General features: G+C 32.4%; 1 protein-coding gene across 3 annotated transcripts; it reads left to right on the top strand.

Moving 5' to 3' along the window:
• The first annotated feature begins 289 nt into the window (after positions 1–289).
• Positions 290–10,283, top strand: LOC101252258 (ABC transporter C family member 12). Of its 3 annotated transcripts, XM_010316007.3 has the most exons (13): positions 4,167–4,565; positions 4,739–6,675; positions 6,760–7,080; positions 7,173–7,259; positions 7,353–7,937; positions 8,030–8,194; positions 8,283–8,577; positions 8,683–8,897; positions 9,061–9,175; positions 9,248–9,366; positions 9,445–9,508; positions 9,615–9,854; positions 9,940–10,283. In XM_010316007.3, exons 1-13 carry the CDS (start codon positions 4,505–4,507, stop codon positions 10,071–10,073), a joined length of 4,338 nt encoding a protein of 1,445 aa, XP_010314309.1. In that variant the 5' UTR covers positions 4,167–4,504; the 3' UTR covers positions 10,074–10,283. The 3 variants fall into 3 exon arrangements, with proteins under 3 accessions (XP_069148469.1, XP_010314309.1, XP_004252373.2); XM_069292368.1 differs by lacking the exon at positions 4,167–4,565 and adding an exon at positions 290–400 and having other exon boundaries at positions 9,061–9,366; XM_004252325.5 differs by having other exon boundaries at positions 9,061–9,366.
• Positions 10,284–20,466: the final 10,183 nt, after the last annotated feature.

Here is a 20,466-nt window from a genome sequence, read left to right as displayed (position 1 = left end):
TTTGTACATATAATGACAATATGTATTAATTTTTGAGTTATTATATGTTAATTAATTTTGTGTCTTTCTCATACTTTATGTTTTTGTGCTATATATAGATTGAGATTGTTTTTCTTTTTTCTTTTTTATATTATAACTTGCTTACTCTATTTTGCTTTTAATTGATTGTTAATTTGATATATTCTTTTTTACGGTATTGATCATTATTGATGTAGATGGTTTGATAATAAGGATTTTTTTCCTTTTTATGTTGTAACTTTCTTACTTTATTTGCTCTTAATTAGATTGTTAATCTGACTTATTCTTCTTCTTTTTCAGTGTTGATCATTACTTATATGGATGATTTGATGATAAGGAATAAAATTCGAAGAACGTGAAATGCAATTTATTTCAAGAAAAGGTGCGAATCTATTAATCTGGATATAATTCTTCTTGATGAAAAGCTATCTTATTACATATTCTTATAATACTAAATGTGTAGGCCTATTGAAATCTCTCTATATAAAATAAAATGAAACGTAGACGAATTGATGTGATATATACTTTCTCTATGACCACCATTATTATTTATCCTTTTTTTTCCTTTTCATTTTTTTCAATTTTAAATATATATCTATTAACTAAAAGAACTTATGATGGCTATTGATGTGTATTAATATATGTGTAAATACATTTTAAATTACTATTATGTCTTTTCGTAGTCTATTATTTTGTGCTATACATAGATCATATGTCCTTTTCTAATGTAGCTTTCTTAATCTAATATCTTGCTTTTAGTTGAATTGTTAGCATGCCATATTTTTTTTCCAGAGTTGATTACGAATAGAGATAATTTGATGATAAAAGGTTAGGATTTACAAAATGTGAAATATGATTACTTTCAAGAACAAGACGAACTAATCAATTTGAATAATTTTTTTGTTGACGAAAAGGAATTTTAATTTGTTTCATGATTATTATTCTTTTCTACACATATTCTTTTTAAAACTTTTTAAATTCTCAAATTACTTATGATTTTATCATATTTGGATAATTTGATGAATCATATGGTCAAAAAAAAAATAAGTTAGCAGGTTGAAATACATGTTGATTGAAGGTTCTTTATTGATTATCAAGAACTTTAAAATTGTTGAAAGTATTGTTGCCATCACCGCATGTAAAAGGATTCAAAACCTTTTTTGAGAGGTAAAAAATCATAAATGACAAAGTTTGATTTTATAACACATGCAAAGAAGAAAAAAAACTATACTGAAAATCATTCAAAATTTTAGTTAATTATTTATCATATATTATTAATTACGATATCTTTTACCGATTTTTCTTCCGATGCTACTAATTAAGTGTTAGCAAATATTCAATTTCTTAGTGAAGTATAAATTAATTTCAGGTATTTACATTTTTCTCTGTTTAAGCTACAAACATTTATCATCTAACTTTTTTTTCTTAAAAAATTATATTAAGGATAAGGTACAATAATACTCATGGACATAAGAGCAATACATGAACACCCACCCACATAATAGCCATAGATAAAATTATTAGTTTGTAATGTTATAATTATTAAATATATTATTTTGTGAAAATACTTATTTATTTTGAAATGGAGCAGAGAATTAAGGGCAAAAAGAAGGATAAAGAAAATGAAGGTAAAGAATAGACAGATTAAAGCTTCGTTTTAATGTGAAAATTGTGAATTTTATAAAGAATAATTATTTCAAAATTATTAATCGTTTAAATTTTTTATGTGAACACAAAGAAAAGTTGTTTTTTGAATTTTATAATTAATTTACAGTGAAATGGTGAAAAATATTTTTATTGATTTTTTAAATTTGAAAATTCAGCTTCAAAGTGAATTCACAAAAAAGATTTCTTTTTAATGCCAACATCATTTTGTTTCAGGATTCAACTCTCAAGAAAATAATAATTCATGGTCAAAATGATAAAAGGGCGATGGATTAAAAAAAAGTCAAAAGAAAAAAAGACAGAAACAATTTAAAAATATAGAAAAAAGGAAAATAAAAAATATATAGCAAAATACATTAAAGAGATGCTGTACAAAAATCAAGTATTATTATTTACTTCCACATGCTCAAGTAGAGTAAATATATTTTTATCCTATTTGATGGCATAAGGTTATATAAGGAATCAATTTTTTTCCCCAAATTTTATCACACTTTAAAAAGATTCAAATCAATGGAAAGCAAATGTCAACAATAGATTAGATTAAAACTTGAATTTTGATAAAAGATAACTATTTCAAAAATCATTATCGAAGCCCATTAAGTTGAAGGAATACTTTATTGGGAAAAGGGTCTGATATACTCCTCAACTTTGTCATTTAGAGCTGATATACCCCTCGTTATAAAAGTGGTTCATATATGCCCTTACCGTTATACAAACGGCTCACATATACCCCTGCCGTTACAAAATGACTCACATATACCCTTCATTTAACGGAAATTAAAAAATTAGTTTTAAATTTATATTTGTTACTTCTATTTTTTTTAAAAAAAATTATTTAGGGGTATATATGATTCTTTTATCAAAGTTTAAGGTATATATTAATTTTTTTCATACATAAATTATTTTTTGACTTCTTTTATTATAATTATTTGAGTTTCTTATTCTTATTTTGTTTTTTCTTTCATTCCTTAGTTTAAAGAAAAAAAATTTAAACTATTTTTTTTGTGTGTATTGTAATTTAATTTCGTATTCGAAGAAAAAACTTGGTCATCTATAATAAGTTTTACAAGAATATTAGTGAAACATAAATAAATTTGATTATCAAAATAATAATTATAAATTAGTCATTAAAACAAAAAAAAAGTCAAAAAAAATATGTTTGACAAGGATTAAATTTACTCATATGGAATTATATTTTTTAGAAAAAAATAAAAAAAATTTAGATTAATTTTTTTTCATTTCCGTTAGAGAAAAAGGGTATATGTGGGTCATTTGTTTACAAGTAAGGGTATATATGAGCCACTTTTATAACGAAGGGTATATCAGCTCTAAATGACAAAGTTGAGGGGTATATCAGACAATTTTCCCTACTTTATTTAGCTTAATATGGCTATCTTATCTACATGCATTAGGGGAAATGAAGGAGTTATTTTTAACATTACTGCTAAAAATTATTTATCTTTAGTATTTTTTTTAAAAGTGTTTTTGAAAAAAAAGTAATTTGTATTTGTTTTTTCATTTAAAAATTTCTTTTGATAAGCAATCGTGTTTGGTTATTTTTACAAAAAAAAAAGTTTTTTTGAGAGCCAAATTACGAAAAAGTGTAAACATCAATGTACTTTTAATATTAAGATTGTTTTATAGAGAGAAATTATAAATATCTATTAGAAAAGTTTTAGTTAAATTAATAATATACATATTTAAATCTTCAGTCAATATTATAAACAAATAAAATATAAATATTGTATTAACGCGATGACTTAAATATAATTCAAATATCAAGAAAAATAAACTTAAATAAATAAAGTCCTTCATATTTTTAATCGTATGAAAATGTTGTTATTACAATTATTTCTGATTATGTAAAACAAAACATAAAATAATATATAAAATATAAAAATTATTACATACAAAATTAAAATTATTGAATGCTAATAAGTTAATAAGAAATATATAATGATAAAATGTATATATGAGAACGATATTATAGTTTTCAAGAAAATAATTTTCTGCTTCTGTTTTTTAAGAAACATAAAATTTTAGTTACTTTCCAACAATTATAAAAATTGCTTCCGCTTCCAATTAGAAACAGTTTTGAAAATTCACCAAACACTATTTTTTTTTCAAAAAAAAGTTTTTTCTCAAAATATAAAAAAAACACTTTTCACCTCCAAACAACAATGTCCGAAAGACTCTTATAATAACAAATACTTCTTCTATTTCATATTTATTGAATATTTGAGGTTTTTTTTTATGGTTTGAAATAATTTAAAAAATAATGATATAATTCATAGTTACTATAAAAAATTTAGCCATAATTTTCACTATGAAAAGAGAATTAATTTATGGGAAGAACAAAAATACTAGGTTCCAAAAATAATCGGAATGTAAAGGAAAATGACGCGTGAGTTCCAAAAATAGTTTGAATATAATGGGTCGTTTGGTTGGGAATAAGTTATCCCAAAATTAGTTATCTGATTTCTGAGCAGAAGGTACGCTTAGCTCCTGATATTTTGCTATTTCTTAATCCTTACGTCCAGGGATAATGAGTCAATTAGCTATCCTGATAACATATAATTGAACATTGCAAAGTGGAACCCAAAAAAAAGTACAATGAACTTTTATATAATAATCTCATTTTTTGTTTTTGTTTATTTTATGTTTTACATACTTTTTAAAAAAATTATAATAGCCGATTAAGTAACGATAGGATATACGTGAGCCCATTTTCTAAGGAGTGGTGAGGGTACTTTTATCCAAAAAAAATAGTATTTGCCCAACTATATGTAGGTAGTGAGTTGGAGATGTACATGTTTATAATATGCACCATTTGTTTAGAGGCAGCTATCTAACAATGGCTTCTGCACAGGCTCCTCAACTTGGTATACACTTCTTAGCTTTTCATTTGAATGGACTAAGTATATTTGATTTATTCAAAAGTTCAATGATTTCAAATTAAATGTTTTCGATCAAGTTCCTTTTTGTATCAATACATTCTTTATATTTTCTTGACTAATTTTGAGTCTGAGATTCATGATATATTTGAATACTGCAGGAAAGTTCTTGTGGATATGTGGAGGAGAATTCAGTTGGAGTTCACTATGCATCCATAGAGGAATAGTAGATGCCTTGAATCTCTTGTTAGTTTTTCTTTTCCTTGTTGTCGGTCTTGTGAGAAAATTCAGACTTACTAGTGGTGGTTGCAGGAGGAACTGGATGGCTATAGGAGTTTCTGTTTGTTGTGCTCTTGTAAGCATTGTGTATTTTGGTCTTGGTTTATGGAAATTTATTAGTAGTAAAGATGGTGGTGTTAGTCATCTTAGTTGGTTACATTGCTTTGTTTGCGGAATGATTTGGATCAGTTTAACTGTATCGTTGCTTGTTCAAGGATCTAAATGGATTCAAATACTGATATCTTCTTGGTGGGTGATTTTCTTTCTGTTGAGTTCCACTCTTACTATTGAAGTATCCATGAAAACTCGCAGCGTCCCAATACTAGACCTGGTGACATGGCTAGTCACTTTCTTGATTTTCTTTTATGCCTTACTTACCTTTCATCAAATCATTTCTCAATCTTCATCAAAGCAGAGTTTGTTGGAACCTCTACTCGTTGATCGACCTGATGACAAACTAATTAGTATAGGAAATACTAGTCTTTTTGGCAAATTGTCATTTTCTTGGGTTAATGGTTTGCTTGGTCTAGGAAACTCAAAAACTTTAGCTCTTGAAGATATTCCTTGTCTAGGATATGAAGATGAAGCCATCTTAGCTTACGAGCAATTGTCTCGTGAATGGAAATCTCTCCAAGGAGAGGACAATTCAGAGGACTTTCTCATTAAGGCCATAGCAAGAGTTTACTGGAAAGAAATGGTTCTTGCAGGAGCATTAGTATTTCTCAGGATTATTGCTGTTGTAGTTTCTCCTTTAATGCTATATGCATTCGTGGCTTATTCAAGTAGCGAGACAAGAACCTTTGTTGAAGGTGTTCTCTTATTGGGGTGCTTGGTTGTTGACAAGCTTGTTGATTCTCTTTCTTCTCGACATTTCTTTTTCTACTCGAGAAGGGTTGGTATGAGAATAAGATCGGCTCTAATGGTGGCAGTTTATCAGAAACAACTCAAGCTCTCGAGTTTAGGCAGGTGTAGGCACTCAACTGGAGAGATAGTGAACTACATTTCTGTGGATGCTTACCGGATGGGAGAAGCTCTGATGTGGTTTCACACAGGATGGAGCTCTGGCCTACAAATATTTTTAGCCGTTGGTGTACTTTTCGGAGTTGTAGGACTCGGGGCAATTCCAGGTTTAGTACCCCTCATTATCTGTGGGTTGCTGAATGTTCCATTTGCCAAGATACTTCAGAAATGTCAGACTGAATTTATGATTGCCCAAGATAAACGTCTCAGGTTCATGTCTGAGATTCTCAATAGTATGAAGATAATCAAGTTACAGTCATGGGAAGAACACTTCAAGAACTCAATTGACTCACATAGGGAGGATGAATTCAAATGGTTGGCTGAAACTCAGATTATGAAAGCTTATAGCACTTTGCTGTATTGGATGTCCCCAACAATAGTCTCATGTGTCATCTTCTTAGGACTTGTGTTTTTCAGGAGTGCGCCGTTTAATGCTGCTACAATTTTCACTGTGTTGGCAGCTTTAAGGACCATGTCGGAACCTGTTAGATATCTACCAGAAGCGCTGTCAGCTGTGATTCAAGTCAAAGTTTCTTTCGATCGGATAAATAGTTTCCTACTTGAAGATGAAATCAAACCGGAGGATGCAGTGACATCTCCTCGAGAGGATTCAGATCATAGTGTTTGTATAGTAGGTGGTCATTTCACCTGGGATCCACAGTCACCTGATGCATTGCTTAAAAATTTAAATTTTCAAGCAAGAAGAGGACAGAAGATTGCAGTTTGTGGACCAGTTGGTGCTGGGAAATCATCCTTTCTATATGCCATACTTGGAGAAATACCAAAAACTGCAGGAACAGTGAGTCGTAACGCGATCCTCATATCATGAACTTCTTAAGTATCTCCTATAATTGATTTCAACTCTCCTTGCAATTGTTTCTAGGTACATGTATATGGATCCATCGCTTATGTCTCTCAGACCGCTTGGATCCAGAGTGGAACAGTCCGTGATAACATACTGTTTGGGAAGTCAATGGATGAAAACAAATATCATGAAGCGGTAAAGGTATCTGCTCTAGACAAAGATATTGATAATTTTGACTATGGTGACCTCACGGAGATAGGTCAGCGAGGTCTTAATATGAGTGGAGGACAGAAGCAGAGGATTCAACTTGCTCGAGCTGTATATAGTGATGCTGATATCTATGTTCTTGATGATCCTTTTAGCGCCGTAGATGCACACACAGCAGCAACTCTTTTTAATGTGAGGTTAACTGTGAAAAACTTGCTATCATGCATGATAACATTTACTGACCAAAGAAACAACAACATTTTGTTGTTTCCACATAATTGCAGGATTGTGTTATGACTGCTCTAAAGAATAAAACAGTTATTCTTGTTACTCATCAAGTGGAGTTCCTCTCCGAGGTTGACCAAATTCTGGTAACTAATGTGGACTAGTTAGAATCTTTTTCCAGCTTGTATTCATTTAGCGCACGTCAATTATTTATAGCTATCTGCTAATTGTTTTACCAGGTAATGGAAGGTGGACAAATTACTCAATCAGGAAGTTATAATGAGCTATTGATGTCTGGGATGGCCTTTGAACAGCTTGTGAATGCTCACAGAGATGCTGTAGCTGGACTTGATCCTCGTACCTATAAAGATGAATCGCATGAGCTAGAAGAGACTGATATTATAAAAGAAAACAGCCAAAAAGAAGTTACATTAAAGCCCGGAATACAATTGACACATGAGGAAGAAAAAGAAAGTGAAAGTGCAATATGGAAGATCTTCCTAGACTATGTCGTAATCTCTAAAGGAACGCTCTTCCTTTGTTCCAACATACTTACTCAGGCGGGATTTGTTGGTCTTCAGGCTGCTGCAAGTTACTGGCTAGCAGTTGCAATTCAAAGTCCTAAAATTAGTCATATCATGGTTATTGGTGTCTATAGTTCAGTGTCATTAGTTAGTGCATTTTTCGTGTACCTCAGATCTCTTTTTGCAGCTCTCCTGGGATTAAAAGCATCTAAAGCCTTCTTTTCTGGTTTCACAAATTCAATTTTCAATGCTCCTATGTTGTTCTTCGACTCTACCCCAGTTGGACGGATATTAACCCGGGTAACATTTTTTTCTTTTGCACCTATGACTACGGAAAACACTGTGACATGAACAAGTTTCACTGATTGTTGCCTACTAATCTGGATCATCAGGCTTCATCAGATTTGAGTGTATTAGATTACGACATCCCATTCTCCTATGCATTTGTGATGGCTGCTGGAATGGAGTTGCTTGTAACAATTGGCATTATGGCCTCAGTGACATGGCAGGTTCTCCTTGTGGGCATCATCGCTACAGTGGGCTCAAAATATGTCCAGGTAAAGTTTCATTTCCGCTAAATACTTTTGATCGTAAAGCTAATATAATTTGTTAGTTTGTACTAATATTTTTTTTCTGTATCTGAAGGGACATTATCAACCCTCTGCCCAGGAGCTGATGAGAATCAATGGGACAACAAAGGCTCCTGTTATGAATTATGTAACTGAGACATCACTTGGAGTTGCCACAATAAGGTCATTTGGAGCAGTAGACAGATTCTTTCAAAATTACCTAAAACTTGTCGATGCAGATGCAAAAGTCTTTCTTTGCTCAAATGGTGCTCTGGAGTGGTTAGTTTTGAGAACCGAAGCACTTCAAAACATCACTTTATTCACCGCCTCTTTTCTCCTAGTTTCGATCCCAAAGGGTTATGTCTCTACAGGTAGTCATTTCTGTCATTTGCACCAGTTGATATTAACATCTTTCTGTGGAGGTATTTCGACATTACTCCAAGCTCTTTATAGTTTTTTTTCTTGCTTTCATTCAGGGCTTGTCGGACTCTCTCTTTCTTATGCATTGGCACTTACCAACACTCAAGTTTTCTTAAGCAGATGGTATAGCAACTTAGCAAACTATGTCATTTCAGCTGAAAGGATCAAACAGTTCATGTGTATACCTCCAGAGCCTCCAGCAATTGTGGAAGACAATAGGCCACCATCGTCGTGGCCTACCAAGGGTAGAATAGAATTGTTGGATCTTAAGGTGGCCTAATTACAAATTTTAGTCTTATACATACTCAACAAACATCCGGAAATGGATGTTGCCTCTGTGCTTAGGATGCAGTTCCTGAACACTTCATAGTAACAGTTAGTAAATATTGTGCATCATATTATATCTAACCTCTACAGTTCTTGTTCGATTGCAGATTAGATATCGTCCAAATGCTCCATTAGTTCTCAAAGGGATAACTTGCACTTTCCGCGAGGGGACCAGAATAGGAGTTGTAGGAAGGACAGGAAGTGGCAAAACGACACTTATAAGTGCGTTATTTCGCCTGGTAGAGCCTTACAGTGGGCAAGTTTTCATAGATGACATCAACATTTGTTCTATAGGTATCAAGGATTTAAGATCAAAACTCAGCATCATCCCTCAAGAACCAACACTTTTCAAGGGGAGTGTTCGAACGAATTTGGACCCTTTAGGTCTCTATTCTGATGATGAGATATGGAAGGTAAATTCTGCAACTCATCGACACAATACTCGCCAAATTTTTTCGTATAATATCTTGAACAATACTTATGGTTTACAGGCTCTAGAGAAATGCCAGCTTAAGGCTACAATTAGTACACTTCCAAACCTATTAGACTCCTCTGGTGAGTTACATTTTTAACAAATATAGTACTAACAAATAGCAGTTATTATCATTTTGACTTGTGTGACATATCATACACTTATTATGTTTGAGTCCGCGTTCAACAGTCAGTGATGAAGGTGAAAACTGGAGTATGGGGCAACGACAACTCTTCTGTTTAGGAAGGGTCCTTTTGAGGAGGAACAAAATCTTAGTATTGGATGAAGCAACCGCCTCTATCGACTCGGCTACTGATGCAATTCTGCAGAGAATTATAAGAGAAGAATTCTCTAACTGCACAGTAATAACTGTTGCTCACAGAGTTCCTACTGTCATAGACAGTGACATGGTCATGGTCCTTTCTTTTGGTATGTTTTATTTATAGTTGTAAACATGGAGTATCAATTTCAGTAACAAAGATGTCTAATGCAAAATTTGTAATTATTATTGTAGGGGAGCTTGTGGAGTATGCTCAGCCCTCAACACTCATGCAAACCAACTCTTCTTTTGCTAAACTTGTGGCAGAATATTGGTCCAGCTGCAGAAGGAGTTCTCTTCAGAAACTAAATAGCTACCATACTAGCTAGTTCTTTTTTTTTTTGGATCATCAGGTGTGTCTGTATTGAAGCCCGACTAAATCCGTCAATCCTAGTATTTGCTACAATCATCTGGTTGAGAATGTCTGTTGTTCTTTTCACTTATTGATAGGATAGGACATGTTTGGGGTTATTCATGCTAAAGATGTTATCCCTAATTTTCATAAACCCCCTATAAAATAGAAATCTTACACAAAATAACATTCATTTTAACTCATATATATATATATATATATATATATATATATATATACTAGATTTTGAACACGTACTTTGCACACGTATACTTCTAATTAGTATAAATATTTTTGAAACACAAGTGTACGATGTGTAAAATACAAGCTCGAATCAATGAACAATGAGCATATTCAACTGATATTATGATCATTGCAAGACACATCATACAAAAAAAAATTGTTACAAAGTGAATTTGAAAACTAATACTATGAGGACTTCAATTATACAATCTTTATAATATACCAAGTATTCAACTTGTTATAAGGTCTTTTTTAATACGTTAGAACACATAATTTATATTCGACATTATAGTTACAAAATATCTAATGCCAAAGTTTTTGTCTTCTTTTTAAGGAATAATACCCTCCACTTCTTTACAGATGCATACATATCGAGAACTTGTCGTCGAAGGAGAGTGGTGTTTTGTAATAGTTGTAGAAAAATTCAATCAACATGTGTCTTCCTTATGATGACTAGTAGATCATTATCGATTTCATAGTCTACACCGACAAAATAAAAATATTTATTTGTTATAAAATAATCATTGTTTAGATATTTAATTGATATTTATAAATAATAATTACATGTATATGTACCCTCCGTCTTCTTTGGCTTATTCAAAGTTATTAACTCTGCCATCTGTAAATTTTGACAAATACATATTATTAAATTATGAAATACAACACAATCATTTGTGATATATTAACAGTATGGTAGAAAAAGAACAATATAAACAAAAATTTATATGGTGCAATAAATAAATGCATATAAAAAGGCGATATGCAAATTAAAGAAAAATAAAAATATAATAGGGTGATGAAAATATTATGCGAGAGGAAAAATTAACTTGTTCCTCGCATTTTTAGATTATATACAAATATTTATTCCGCAGTGACAAGAAAATGAGTGATATAGGAAAACGATGGAGAAACTTATCGATTATAAATATTTATATTTTTCTCTTTAATTAATTAAGCACCTAAACAACTTATGCCCCTTGCACTTGCAAGATAAATTATTTGACAAATCAAAGCCTTAAGTTAAATGGACGTATACCCAATCAATATCAAAAGAGAACCATTTAAGAGCTATGAGTTGCAACAAAAAGAAAGTCTATAGGAGGCAAACATCCACTTAGTCTTGGTATATGTTGATGACATTCTAATCAATGGTGACAATGTAGATCAAATTGGAGAAATATACTAATTCATATCTCTTGCTTTAACTCAATATGACTTTATACTTAATCATGTCTTTTAAGTAATATTAATTTATGTCGAACGATCTTTTTAATTTATCAGAGAGCAATATACAAATAAAAGAATAAAGTCTACGGAATGTTAATGGTAATCGGACTCCGCAGGTAATAAGAAGCTAAAAAAGTGAAGCTCATTTTATTAAAATCCCACTATAGTAATCCCAATAAAAATAAAAAATGAATGACCCAAAGTAATGAGAAAATGACTTGTAACCGTGGAGGTATCTATATGTCTCTTCAATTACCATCACCATTATACTCTTTTAAGGCACACAATTTTCACAATTAATTTCAATTCTAAATATAAAATCAAATGAAAAGATAATTATTCATTAGTAATAATCATTTAAAAGAAATTAACATATATTTCTACAATTCATATTCTTTTAATTAAAATACTAAGTTAGGAGTACGTTTTCTTCTATTTACTTGATTTCTTTATAGCCCTTCTTTATTATTGGAAAGAACCTCAGCAGAGAGGTCTACTTACATTGTCCATTTGATCAAGTCTTTTATGCCTAAAATATTTGCTAGTCACCAAAACTAACATTTTTTCATTATTGATATCATCAAGATTGAGGCTCCCACTACACAAAATGGCTACCATCCAGTTCCAAAACTTCTTTATTCTTATGACAATGTAATTCATGGATTCAGTGTTGTATTGTTTTAGTTGTTAGGCATGCAATAAGCTCAACATAACATGGTATTGCCTGTTTGCATTTATGTTGTATTATCTTCAATTGTCCTCTAGCTTCATCCATAAATTTAAGTACTCACAAACTACCAACCAAAATAGTTGGTTTGTTGGAAGCCCGAACAAGAGCCGAATCTTTTGAATTTCATAAACGACAAAAATTATGCGAAAAATCTACTTGTCCTCGATTTACGAAGCATTTATTTTAGTTTGTTAGAAATTTTTAAAATTCTACGGAATCTTAAATTGTTAACCGGGTAGCTATATCCAACTCTATGGAAGCATTGCAAAGCTTATCCATACGGACAAAAGAGATGATGTGTTTTCATATGAGAATTTTATACATTATTTCGCTTTAGATATGGTTGTCCGCACCGTAAAAGATGTGATGTGAATTTATCCTAATGCAAGAATTAATGGCTGCAGCTTTGGCTTATCTACTTAAGTGAAATTTATTTAAAAAAAAAAAAAAAGAAGTAGCAAAGTCTAATCACTTCAAAAGGATGCCTATATAACTCAAATTCCCAAATCTCCAATTCATACACTAAAAAACTAAACAGAAGCATAAATAAAAATAAAAAATAAAAAATGAGCAATATTTATACAACAGACAAAAAAGAATGATCTTTCACATTCTTTGCTAATGTTACTGATCCATAACCAATATAAAAAACAAATTTCAATCACCCACTAAATCAAAAAATATTTAAAACGAAGGATCTTCTAGATATCTAACTAATGAACAATACCCCACAAGTGAGATTTAGGGTAGATATCCAACTAATCGTAGAGCAAAATTGCAATCAAATTTCTTTTATTAGATGGTATAGCAACTTAGCAAACTATGTCATTTCAGCTGAAAGGATCAAACAGTTCATGTGTATACCTCCAGAGCCTCCAGCAATTGTGGAAGACAATAGGCCATCATCGTCGTGGCCTACCAAGGGTAGAATAGAATTGTTGGATCTTAAGGTGGCCTAATTACAAATTTTAGTCTTACACATACTCAACAAACATATGGAAATGGATGTTGCCTCTGTGCTTAGGATGTAGTTCCTGAACAATTCATTGTAATAGTTAGTAAATATTGTGCATCATATTATATCTAACCTCTACAATTCTTGATCAATTGCGGATTAGATATCGTCCAAATGCTCCATTAGTTCTCAAAGGGATAACTTGCACTTTCCGCGAGGAGACTAGAATAGAAGTTGTAGGAAGGACAGGAAGTGGCAAAACCACACTTATAAGTGCATTGTTTCGCATGGTAGAGCCTTACATTGGACAAGTTTTCATAGATATGACATCAACATTTGTTCTATAGGTCTTAAGGATTTAAGATCAAAACTCAGCATCATCCCTCAAGAACCAACGCTTTTCAAGGGGAGCGTTCGAACAAATTTGGACCCTTTAGGTCTCTATTCTGATGATGAGATATGGAAGGTAAATTCTGCAACTCATCAACACAAAACTCGCCAAATTTCGTATAATATTTTGAACAATACTTATGGTTTACAGGCTCTAGAGAAATGCCAGCTTAAGGCTACTATTAGTACACTGCCAAACCTGTTAGACTCCTCTGGTGAGTAACAGTTTCAACAAATATAGTACTAACTGTTATCTCCTGTATTCAGATTAGCAAATCAGAAGAAATAAAAGATGAAAAGAAAAACACAAAGAATTATCCGAGACCACAAAATCTACTATGCGTCCTTAAGAAATTTAATCCCCTCAAGTACCCGAGGTTACAGATTAATTCTTCCCAAGATAAAACGGATTAACCATTAAAGAAGTAGCGGTACCTCAAACTTCAATAATTTCAACGAACTCAAAATGACAGCAACAAATCACACATACAGACACGATTGATCGATTTTGTTTTGTAAGAATGTAAGCAAAAGAATGGAAGAATTCAATGCTGAAAAATGAGAGACCTCTCTTTTTATAGCCAACAGAGGGTAAATGTCACAACTCTTAGGAAAGAAGACAACCTTCTAGAAAGGTCACAACAATTGAAAAAGGCACAACTTTCATAAAGGTCACAACCTTCCGGCAAAGTGACAACCCTTCAAGAGAGTCACAACCCTTCATTTCCTGTTCATACCTTTAAAACCCGACAATCCCCCACATGAATAGGGAATGACTATTTTTTAAACTTATGCATGAAAAACTGTGTGATTCGTAAATAAGGGTTTATCGCATCTAGATAAGTAGGTTTCCTTTTAAACTTTTCGTAGTGAACATATATCGGATATACTCGGTCAATCGATAGATTTTATATCTTTGAAACATCGAGCTTTGGTGTATACACAATCAATCCTTGAACTGTTTTTGATTCTCATTATTTTGTTCGTTTCATCCGTGAACACATCTCGGTTAATAAGTGCTTAGAGAACTGGCCTTACCGGATTCTCCTTGAAGCGGCTTACACTTCACACATAGATATATGATTTCTAAATGTGTTATCCCGTAGATACACCATTTTATATACCCTGTATCAAACTTAGAAACCATTAAAAAGTCCTAACACCTTTATACTTGTTACTGAACATTGTCTTATCATGAGAATGAACCATAAAAAATAATATTTTGACAATGTTGAACCGTCATTAATGACTTTGTTTGATCTCCTTGAACCTAGATCTTGGGATCTCCAGTCTTCTAGGTAGAGTTACCGCCACAATGACTTGTTCTCAGCCATAGTCTCAATCTCTTTGATAATCTGTCAACTTCCTCTCTAGTTTGACCTTTTATAAGTGGATCCGACACACTATCCTTTGACATTACATAGTCAATTATGATAATTCCACTAGAGAATAGTTCTCTAACGATATTATATCTACGTCATATATGACGAGACCTTCCATTATAATTCATGCTCTGTGCCCAACCTAGTGTAGGCATATTGTAGCTAAAGGTTTGGGCAAAAAAACTTTCATGAAATTTCGGAGTCATTCAACTTCTTCATCGGTCTTATTCAGAGTGATAAACTCCGATTTCATAGTAGAGCGAGCGATACATATTTTTTTTGAAAGATTTCCAACAGAGTGCTCCTCCACCAAGAGTAAGTACATATCCACTCGTGAATTTTATTTCATTTGACGTGGTGATTCAATTTGCATCACTATATTCTTCAATATTGTTGAATACTAGTTATAATGCAAAACAATAATTTGTCAAGTATGTTTTCTTTTTAAAAAAAAATACTCCAAACTCTTTTCATTGTCATTCAATGAGTTTCACTGAGATTACTTGTGAACCGATTCAGTTTACTAATAACACATGCTATATGATCGTGTACACTTTATCATATATATCACACTTCTCAATAATCTAGCATAATCCAATTGTGACTCACCTTTTCCTTCATTCTTATGAAGTACAAAGCTCACATTTATTGGAGTCTAGTCAATATTAAAATTCAACTACTTGAACTTTTCAAATACCTTTTCAATCACATAAGTAACTTTAATTTCTTTCATATCGAAGTTACTTTCTAGCACATGCTTAGAAGCATTTATGTCATATGTGTTCTTTTGATGTCAACATGTCATCAACATAAAAACAAATAATGATCTTATGATTTGGAATGTCTTTAATGTAAAATATTTATCACATTCATTAATCTAGAATTCATTTGTCAATATAATTTGGTCAAACTTCGCATGTCATTATTTGGGCGCTTGTTTTTAGTCTATAAAGTGACTTAACAAGTTTACACATATTTTTTACCAGGAACCACTAAGCCCTCAGGTTGTTCCATGTAAATTTCTTCCTCCAAGAAAAATATTTTTACATCTATTTTGACAAATTCACAACTAGCGCAATTAACATCTGAATTGATGTAATCCTAGTTAGAGACTATTATATATCAAAACTATCAAGGATTTTTCATTGTCTAAAGCCTATGACAACAAATCTTGTTTTGTATTTGCCAATAGTTTCATCATTTTTTTTCTTTTGTAGATCCACTTTGAACCCAAAAGTTTATTTTCTGAAGGAAGATCAACCAATTCTTAAGTATGATTACTCAAGATCGAATCTATCTTACTATTAATAGACTCTTTCTAGAAAAGTACGAGTCCACAAAAGACATGTCTTTTTCTACTATATGGACTCATTTTCAAGAAGAAATATTACAAAATAAAACCTGGAGGAAGTAATTATTGGGTATGTAGCAAGAATTGATAGGAAATAGACGGAATGAGAGAAATTTAAAAAGTTGAAAACTTGAAGAGTTGGGAACTTGAAAAGTCTTCTTATGCTTTAATGAAAAGGCATTTGTCCCTCATCGGTGATGGAAAGAAAAATATGAGAGTTTAAACATAAAACACTCCTATTAATTGTTAAAAGGGTTGAAAAGAGGGACCCCCCTCGCATCGTCGTCGTCGTTGCTCGCTCATCTCGGCTTTGGCTTCGGCTTTGGCAAATGATCGATAGAGATTATTTATGGCCAAAAAATATTTTCAAGTAATTAGTTGATAACATAAGTTGAAAATTAGTCGAAATGTTTCAACTTTTTAGTTGACTAACCCAACCTGACTCGGATCCGCGTGACCCGTTTTCTTTGAACTTTCCTATTTTATTTAAGTTTCCCGCCATGACTGTTCTGAAAGGTTGCAACTTTCAGGAACAGTCAGTATCATTTGAAAGGTTGCAAACTTTGATTAATGGTCATTGAATTCTGAAAGGGTTGCAACCTTTCAGAACATATTCTTCTTGCCTATAAATACCACTCATTCTTTAGAATATTTCCTAACGAATTTTCTGATCTTCTTCTTCTTCACACATTTTTTTTCTTCGTGTACTTTTCTGGTGTGGATTGATTCGTTGACAGTAGAAATTTTGGTATCTACACTCTGCTGATTAAGATCATTTTACCCTAGGAGGTTATATTCCAAATCAAACCTCGGATACTAGAGGAGAATAATTTCCTTAAGGGGACACTGTGATTTCAGTGGACTTGATCTTTTCCGATTTAAAAGATTTTTTCAAATTTTTGTATGTTCTTACAGATTTTAGTTAAATTTCTGTTCATCTCTCTTACTGGTATTATAAATTTCAGTTACTTCGTGTTTCTGAACAATTTATTAGAATCAGAATCAGTAATTTCTGGTTTTGATAACCCAAATCAAAAACAGTAATTTGTCCATTAACATTTACTACGCCTCTGAATCTCCTTATTAAGTACATTCTCCTTTGGTTCTTTCTAAGGTAGTTTAGACTCTTTCCATGACTATCCGGTGGTTCAGACTTAATAACCATAAATCAACATGCTTTACTATTTGTAGCATATTTAATGAACATATAATTCACAATTTTAGGTCTATTTTTACCAGTTTGAAAATAGTTCCCTCATCTGCATTTCTCATATGAAATAGAATATATTGAAAATTGTTAGATCATTACCTTTCAAGAGTTATTGTTTGTATATATTTTAAAGAACGACAAACAAATTTCTATCAGGATACAACAAAGTTTGATAAGCTTTTTGTTGTTCCTTTCTTAACAAACAACATTTTTCTATTTGTTGCTTCCTTTAATAACAAATAAAACTTTTTGTGTCACACCCCAAGCTATCCCCGAGACGCGAACATGGAACCTAGGACCACAAGTGATCCCAAGCTAACCCTGCTGGCATGATCATGGGCATACTAAAGATAATAAACTGTTGCGGAAGCTAAATCATACTTAAAATGAAAAGATGGGGAATACCCATATTCTATAACTGAGATATTTGAAAACAATGAGTTTAATACGAAAAAAATATTAACTCAATCCTAAGATGAATATAACAATGTCTGAAAATAGCCTCTAAACTAGACTAGAAATACTGGGACAAGCCCCAGCTAAATCTAGCAAAAACTGAAACTAAATGACTAAAGATTGAAATGAAACTCATGACTGTTGTCCTCGGAGAATGAGGACCCACCACTGAATCTGCTGAACTGGAGATCAAAAAATTGATCTATGCGTGATCTGCATGTTGAGAACCTTAACCTACATCACGAGAAGATGTAGCGTATGTATGCGTCAATACTTGAAAGGTACTGAGCATGTATGATAGAGTAAAGCTGAAATAAAACATAACTGAACAAGCACAAAAACAAGTATAATAATCTAAACGTGATGTGTTATTTTCTAAGCTAACTGGATGCAATGACCAATTTATGACATGCTGAAACTGAATACTGAATATACTGATAATTTGTCAATGCAGAGAGTCTGACTGAACTGTGAGAGCTACTAATAACCGATAATAAAACCACATGAGCTAAATGTGGATTCCGAAGTATACGCCCATCGAGAGGACCCAATATACCCTGCCAAAGGTATAAAGGCATGTTGGTGTGATCACTAAACTGATTGCCCAAAGAGGGGACTTACAACCTACTCGGCTAGTAATTCTGGGACTATTGGGTACGCTAAACCCTAGTCCAACTCGGTATTATGCTACCCCCAATGAATTATGTAAATTAACTAATTATATCTAAATTTCTATAAATATTGGATAGCTCAAAACTGAACATGCAAACTGACAATGCACCAATTAATCTGGTAATTATGCATTTATAAATAAGGCATGTATATTTAAAGTGTCTGAAATATATGACCTAACATGTGTTATTCAAAGAACTAAAGAAATACAAAGCTAGGGTTCTAAAATTCATGATATAATCTGAGTAATAACATGATAATCTGATTTGAAACATATATTTAATAAATTCATGAAGTTATATCAAAGTTCTAGAAACCCTAGGTTTAATCATGATAAGATAATCAAGAACTGACTGAAACTAAGGACCCAATGGGTGAAAGGAACCCACTAGTGAAATCCCCACAAACCTGGTGATGAAATTCATGGAAAAATACTTAAGTTTCCGGGCTGGAACTGCTGGAGCTTGTGGCGTTCTTGAACTAGGGTTCTTGAGCTTTTTTCTCATCTCTTGCTTCTAATTTTCTAAGTTTTGATTTAATGATTTGACTTGAATATGTTTTTAGGCTTAAACTCACTAAAATTTGATGATTTAGGGTCAAAACGACGTAAGTTAGGGTTTAAACGGAGTTGAAAAGGTCAAAAAGACCCCTGGAAAAGTTGTTGTTGGACCTCACGACAGCCAGGACTGACGGTCGGTCGTACGCCCGACACCCCGTCGTTGGGTCCGTCGTGAGGGCATGTTCGACATACCTTTACTTAAATGGGCATAAATTTTTACTCAGAGGTCTGATTTTATCAAGGTTAGTAGATATGGAAAGATAATTCATTTATCTATCTGTGAGTAGGTCATGGGAGACCTAATTCATTTTGTGCTAAAAGTTATGATCATTTTAAGTTGACCCAACTGCATTTCCCCTTAACTGGCTGCAAATTTTCCACCTACGGACCGTAGGTCCACCTACGAACCATGCTGGTCATCCATAGCTCTTGTCAGAAAGTGGTTGAAGAGAGTCTTGATCGACGGTCACGGAATACGGACCGTCGTTTGACCTACGGACCATAAGTCCGTCCGTCGTCTAAGACTTAACCAATTTTTCTAGGCTGAAATTTTTGAGAGTTTCTGATCCCATCGACGGTTGTGCAGGATGGACCTTGGTTCAAGCTATGGTCCGTCGGTGCCACCGTTTGTAGCACCTGCAGATTTTTCTGAAAAACTAATTTTTTGGTCTGTTTTGACTATGGGTGTTACATTTTTTTCTCTCTTTCTGAACATACAAAAAAATGTTGTTCTCTTTTGCTATAATGATAACATCCCCCACAAGTTTCGTGTTAACCTAAAATTATAAATAGGACATTCAACATTTCCTTCAAAGTTCAGTTTCTCCTGTCAACAATTTCATTAGATTGAGGTAAGAATGTGCAGTAATGATTCCATTTTCTGCAAAAGAAGATTCATATTCTTCAAATCTACCACTTCTAATCATGAAATATTCAACTGACTTTCAACTTCAGTTTTATATTGCCTATATGTTTCTATTGTTTCATCCTTCCCATTCAGCAAATAAACATAACAATATCTAGTGCAATTGGTAATAAAAGTTATGAAATAATTTTTCCTACCACGAGATGATATTGATTTCATATCACAAATGTCAGTGTAAATCAATTCAAAGGTATGTTAATTCATTTCAACAACACATACTTGACATTTATTTATTGTACTAGAAGTTAGGCAAAACTTCTAAATTGATCA

The sequence above is a fragment of the Solanum lycopersicum genome, chromosome 12, assembly GCF_036512215.1.
Source record: "Solanum lycopersicum chromosome 12, SLM_r2.1".
Taxonomy (NCBI): domain Eukaryota; kingdom Viridiplantae; phylum Streptophyta; class Magnoliopsida; order Solanales; family Solanaceae; genus Solanum; species Solanum lycopersicum.
This window is presented reverse-complemented; position numbering and strand designations above follow the sequence as displayed.